Raw genomic sequence first — 6,927 nt, forward strand, 5'->3', positions numbered from 1 at the left:
GGATAGACAAAAAAAAGAAAGGAATAGGTTGTGACTTTCTATTGGGTTGTTCACAGTTAGTCCACATCCCTTTGTTTCTCCCAACTTCCCCCTGCCCAGGGGTATTTTCAAGTGAAATTAGAAAACTGACCTTTTCTGATTTTGCTGAATAGAAGAAAAGGCTTTTTTTGGATCCAGATTTTTCAGTCCTATGGGATTTACATGACTAAGAGTATCAACAGGATTAAGGCAATGACACTGATCTTACCTTGTTGTGAGGATTATTAGTTAATGTTTGTGAACCAATCCCAGGACAAAGAATATCATGTGAGCATTATCTTTTTTTGTAAGGCTATGTAGTGCATGTATAGTGCAAACTATCACTTTTGTTAGTTTGCACTACATCATTCTACACTTGCTCCCAAAATAGAAGACATTTTTCAGCAACCATGCTAAAGTAACTTTAGCAGCTGGTAAAGGGAAGTCTCACATAAGGAAGGCTTCAGCATCTTTGCACACAGTGTAACAGGACATTTGCTAGTACTTTGCTAAGTTCCATAACCTAGAATTATGAAAGAAACTTTAGGAGGTCAATCTGCAATCCCTTTTTCTTCTTGACTGTGCAAGTTCATTTCCAATGAGATGTATTTTTCACACGTAAGTTAACAGACTTAGAGTGGGATTTTCAAGAATGGACAGTCTTAGGTTTAGTACTGCTTCCACTGAAGCTAACAGTAAAACTCCAGCTTATTTAGAGGGGAGCACTGCTAGGTCAACCCCACCTGGTCTGGAAACTCCTAGCATTGTTTTGTTTTGTTTTTACTGTAAGAAGGTAAAATACGCTATGTTCTACCAGTTCTTTGTAACGCAGTGCAACACCAATAAAACATTTCAAAACATTTGGATTTTATGTATTTATAAACATTTTTATCTGACGAAACCTCATTCCCACAACCCTTTTTAAACCTCAATTTCCCTGGTTTCATCACCATACCAGCACACCTTGGGGACTTCCTGGTTCCAGGAACCTAGCACATATTGAAAACTGAAGAAGGAAGGCAATCTGAGCTATTTTTGTGTACATGTGCCATGAATGCATGGTTCTAGGCATTCCAGCAGTGAACCACATTTGAATTTTTAAAATTACTGGGGACAGTGCATTTCCTAAACCAGTCAGTTACAGCAGGACTATGAGCTAGAAACCATTTTGAGAACAATCGTTTCTTCATAAGCAGGGATCCTGGTTTTCTCTGATTTAAAAAATCCCCAATCTTCGCTTTAAAAAAGTAACGTGAACTCCACATTTTTCCATGATCAAAATGCAATGCCACTATATATATTGTGAGAAACAAATAAGAAGTATATAGAGTGGCAAAGCAAATATATAGTATATATATATATAGTGAGAAACAAATATATAAAGTGGTATTTTGTTTTGATCACGGAAAAAATGTAGAGTTTAGGTTATTTAAAAAAAATCGAAACTAGGAGATTCATAAGGCACCTTTATCCCTCACATGTCTATTGATGTTTTGTTCAGATTTTGGTCTCTGGAATCCTGAAGAGGTTGCAGAATACTACTTTAGTTATGACAAATTGGTACTACATGGGTGCGTCTACATGAGATGTTTACTGCAGTTGCCTAATTAGCTCTGCAGTAAACATCTCAGTGTCTCCATGTGTATCCCTATGAGGGTGCATGAAACTAATAAACTGCAGAGTTTTTTCATGTGCAGCACTGCACACATAGAGACTGACCCAGCTGGCTGGGGCATGAGGGTGCTTCAATGTGGGGGCTGCCTGCTGGCTAGCCCCACACTGAAGCACCCTCATGCCCTAGCCAGCCCCTCCACAGCACACTGAACCTGGTTGGAGTAGCCCTGGGTTGGTAGGATGAGCCCCCAAGCCCTCTGTCAGCTGGGACTGCTGTGACCTAGCTCAATATGCTGCAGTCTGGGTGCACGTACAGATGCGCACCCAGCAGCAAAAGGCTTCAGAGCAATAAGATCTGGACCTGCTTTGAGCAGGGGGTCAACTAGATGACTTCCTGAGGTCCCTTCCAACCCTGATTTTCAATGATTTTATCTTTCTTATTCCTGCATGTTAATAGGCACAGGTAGATGTGCCCCACTTGACTTATTCTAGTACACCAGCAGGCCATCAAAATACAATATCACTGAGTCTGTGGCTCAACTGCCACTATGCTTCTTATTTGTTTCTCAGTCTTGTGCAGTAATGGTGTAGTTTCTTGTGTGTAAATGAGAGAGCAAGGGTGTGTGTGTGTGCATGTATGCAGCCTTCAGAAATGCTGTAATTAGAGCTGGAGTTCTGCAAGTGTTTCCTCCAGCAGCAGAACCACTGTAAAAAGGATTCTGATTTTCTAAAAATGAAGTTTAAGTATGAAAGTGCTTCATGTTTTTGATCTAGTTAGGTGGAAAGCAGCAGAAGAAAATCTTAAAGACAGAAAATAAGTGGTCATCACTGCCCTTGTCCTTCAAGTAAGCAAATGCACTGGGCCTGGGGTGGCACAGGTGCTAAGGCACACAGCTGACACTCCAGACATTGCACGTTTGAATCCATAGCAGAAGTGCTCATGGCACAGCCTGTCAGAGTCCAATGAACTGGCAAATTCTGCTAAATACTTTGCCACAAGGACACAAAAAAGGAAAGCACAGCATCTCACTAGCAGTGTCTCTTCAGAAGTAAACATGTATTTTGTTGTGCAAGTTATAATTTCAAAGGGGAAACCCCTCCCCAACTTTTCCCAGTTTAAAAAAATTGTAACCAAGCCTAAGGATTGACATTTCCAGCCCACAACTTTATAAAGATTTCATATGGTACACAGACACACTTGGTATAGTTATCAATAACATTTGAGCTAACTGAGGTTATATCTTGTGCACACCATCTGGGGTATACTCTGAAAACATACCAGCCAGGACTCTAAAACTTGTACTGCTGATGTCAGATGGTGAAATACAACAGTTGCTGTAAAGAGAATCCAGTATTCTGGTTTTAGAAGTGACAAGCTGGATTTGTAAAGACCACAACACAGAGCTGGAAGCAACAGTGAAGACTGGAACTTTGTCTGTCTGTGATTCTCAAATGCACGCAAAATGCTGAATAGTATTTATTGTCCTCTGGATGTTGATGGCATCGGGCTCATGGAATTCTGCAGCTGACATGAGCTGTACGAGCATGAGCTAAATGGCAGATGGCTGACTACGTGTTCTTGCCAATGACAAAGTGCTACAAAATGTACTCAGATTTACCACGGAATAGTTTAACATGCTCTTGCCACAAACAGTTGGTGCGGAGTGCTATACAAAAGTAGCAATATTCCATCTGACTTGGCAGGCTTATGCTAACAGTCTCATCATGTCATATAAATGATTTCTAAGTAGAGCATGTGTTACTCCATCCCTGTGCTCCTATCTTCAACATATTGTAAACTGCTTTTCATTCAGACTATCAGAAACGGGTTTTATTGGTTTCTTCGATTGTAAAGGCTTCCCAAATCAAGTAGGGATACTGTTACTCTAACTATAGTATGCCACTAAGGTTTGGATGCTTATCTGAATCATATCCACATCAGGTAATATTTTGGGAAGGCTTTTCCTTCCCCAGCACACAACTCTCCTACAAAAATGGCCATGACTCATATTTTCCTTGTAAGAGGTATAACAGGAAGGTTAGGGGGCCTAGCCTTCCATTAGTCCCTCCCATAAAGTGATAACAAAGCAGGTACATGGAAAATGTGGAAAGAGATGGATCTGTGTTACACAACAGGAGTCATCCAGCTTCTGCCACCAGCTTCTCACCACCCTGAGTCCTGCTTGCCCAGTTCCTAAAGATTTCGTGAAGGAACCTGGGTTAATCTCATTCTTTCTTACATAACACAAGAAAAATCTGTTGCTTGTTCAAACCAACCAGAGATCCTACATTACTTTCAGTGAAGTGCATGGGCATGATACAAGATTAGACAAACAGAGAGGACAGGCAGACAAGAATAAAATGAAAGACACTTTTAAAATGTACATACTCACAGCATAAAATAAAAAGCTTAGCTTCAGTAAGGACAAAAGTCTTGTCATCCATCTTTTCCTGATTATGTAGATATTACTGTATTAGCTGCTGCCATTATTATTATAACATCACAATCAAGAACGCTGTTAATGGGTTATACAAAAAACAGAATAAAACTTGGAAAGCAACTGAAAAAGGTAAAGAGGGAGCCAAAGGGCAGGGAATGAGAATCCAATGTCATGGTATGAGAGCATGAGAAATGAAGGAGAGAGTGAGGACAAAATAGCAGGGGAGATTTAGAAAACAGAAGTAAATTTCTGCAGAAAGAGGAAAGATTATGTAGCAAGGAAAAAAAGCAAAAATAGAGGATGGAAAATTAAGGAAAAAATCTAAGACAGTCAGCTGATTCAATGTTTTGACTCCAAGATGGTTTAGGATTTAGACATGCAGGTTAGAAAAAAATGTAACACACTTCCAAATATCTTCCTAGACCTGACCCCTAACTTCCTGCTTGATATTTGGGAACCCTGGTTTTTGTCCTCATAACTGATAGGTAAGAAATATAAAGAAAAAGTCAGGTGTCACGGCGACAGCATACTTTAAGTCCTGACGTGGTGTTCTGCAGTATGAATACTGCACACTACAGGACATTTATATGGAATATATAAGAATTGCTTCAGAGCCTTAAGTGGGTCCAAAACAAAGGATGCACTGGGAGAACAGGGTTCAAATCAGTACTGGGCATGTCTACATGACACGCTTACTGTGGAGCTGCCTAATTAGCAGGGATTCTGGTTTTCTCTGATAAAAAAATATCCCCAATTTTCGGTTTTAAAAAGTAACCCAAAACCCCAATTTTTTCCATGATTAAAATGAAACACCACTAGTGCATGTGTGTGTGTGTGTGTGTATATATATATATATATATATATATATAATGGTGTTTCATTTTAACCATGGACAAGTTTAATCAGAGAAAACCAGGATCCCTGCTAATTAGCTCTGCAGTAAAGTCTGCACACCTACATGTCGCAGTAAACTCATAAATGCTGCCATAGGTTAGTACTTGTAAATACAAGTACTATCCTGTGGCAACATTATTTACTGTGAAGCAATGCATGTGTAGATGGTAATGGAGTTAGATGGGGCATGAGAGTACTTCAGTGACAGGGCTGCCTGCTGGCCAGCCCCTCCACACCATGTTGAGCCGGGTTGGAGTAGCCCTGAGCTGGGAGGCTGACCCCCTTGGACCCTTTGCCAACTGGTGCTGCTTCGACCTGGCTCAACATGCTGTGGTCCCAGGTGCACATGAAGACATGGTGCCCGGAGCAATAAACTCCGGCATGATATGTGCTGGAGTTTATTGCTCTGTGCTAACAGCACATGTAGATGCACCCACTGTTGATCATCTTATACAAAATATCAATTCTGCTATTGTTTGAAAAGGTGAATTAAGATATTTTTGAAGTTTCAGGTATGACTCAATACCAAAGTGGAACTAGTCATTTTTACCTTCTATTAATAATGCAGTTATTTTTAACATCTTTTCAAAACATTGTCAGTTGAGTCTAGGTGTTACAGACCAAGCTACTTTAATTATTGTTATTAACTCATTTCCTTACTCCACCCACCTTCCCCTCAGAACAAAACACTTAAAAAAAGTACATAACTGTAAGCATGTGCGTAAGTGCCATTACTGTAAGATAAGCATGTAATATTGCTGAAAAAAGGCCACAATTGCCTTCCAGAATGTAGGTGCTACCCTTTCTGTTGTCTAGGTGACCCTGTGCTGTTACTCAATATTCTTCCTTAGATGTTATCTGGTTTATCATTTCTTTTCTGTCTAACCTGACTACTTTCATGAGATCAATTACCCAAGAAAACTGCTCTCTCACTTGGTTACTCCCCATCCACTGACACTCATATATGTGATTGGGATTTTTTTATACTTTACAAGCAGGGTACAGGGCCATGTACTGCAGGGGAGAAGCAGGCCCAATTTCTATGTCATGAGAACTTTACTGTGCAATGCTAGTATGATGCCCTTTTGGCCAACTGGAACTGCCACAAGGGATGCAAGATACTTCAAAAGGAGGGTGCAAGAAATTCTTTAATAGGTAATTGTGGAATAACATGGCCCCCAGGGGATTTTTTTCCGGAACTTCAGGCAGTCAGTAGTTGACTCATGTGCTTTAGCAGAAAGGTTTTATTATTGTAATTAAGGATATTCTACTTACTAGCTGAAGTTTCTAACCTCTTTTTTGCATCTTATGAATATCTTGACAGTGGTAATATCCTGTGGCAACAAGTTCCATAGAATATTCTCATTATGGGGAAAGATAAAACCCTCAATAATCAAATGTTAAGCAACTGAATTTCCTTTGATCTTTTGCTGGGTGGCAGGATATGCAGGCATGCATGAATAAACTTCTGTATCCTAGCTATTTTTCCATGTACAGCTTTCATGCGCCATCTTATTTGTTTTCTCTTTAAGCTAAAAAGTCCTAATCCTTTTCATTTTTCTGTTTGCATGGTAATCTTATCATAATTTTAGTCAGTATCAACCCCTTTCTGTGGACCCTTCCTATAATAGTAGCCTAGTTTGGAATATTAATAATACTTTATATTAAAAATAAATCAGACCAAGCACTACAAAATATGTATTAGGGAGTAGTCCTCACTGGCAGGGAGACAGGCTGGGTCAGCTATAGCAGGTGTTTTCTATCTTTTTGCCTTGCATGACTGTGAAATAGCCAATTCTTTTGGTAAGGAAAATAACAGGATAAGTGAACCCAAATTCTAATTCTTTGCAAACTGCACTTGTAATTGTTTTCAAACTGGAAGCCAAACCTTTTCCTGGGATTTTTTTCTGTTTTTAACATTAGAGAGGCATTGGCTTAAAAAAAAAAAAAAAAAAAAAAA

General features: G+C 39.6%; 1 protein-coding gene across 19 annotated transcripts in view; it reads right to left on the reverse strand.

Annotated features, from left to right (window-relative positions):
* Nucleotides 1–6,927, reverse strand: part of KLF12 (Kruppel like factor 12) — a 488,339-nt gene that overhangs the window by 78,720 nt on the left and 402,692 nt on the right. Inside the window, exon 9 of one of the 19 annotated variants that reach the window (XM_025197320.1) lies at nucleotides 38–188. The exons of the other annotated variants lie outside the window; for them this stretch is intronic. Coding sequence (XP_025053105.1) covers nucleotides 118–188 — 71 coding nt within the window. The 3' untranslated portion in view covers nucleotides 38–117. Of the gene's footprint in view, nucleotides 1–37; nucleotides 189–6,927 lie in introns of those variants that run through there. 19 annotated transcript variants of the gene reach the window in all.

Source organism: Alligator sinensis, unplaced genomic scaffold (genome assembly GCF_000455745.1).
Source record: "Alligator sinensis unplaced genomic scaffold, ASM45574v1 scaffold241_1, whole genome shotgun sequence".
Taxonomy (NCBI): domain Eukaryota; kingdom Metazoa; phylum Chordata; order Crocodylia; family Alligatoridae; genus Alligator; species Alligator sinensis.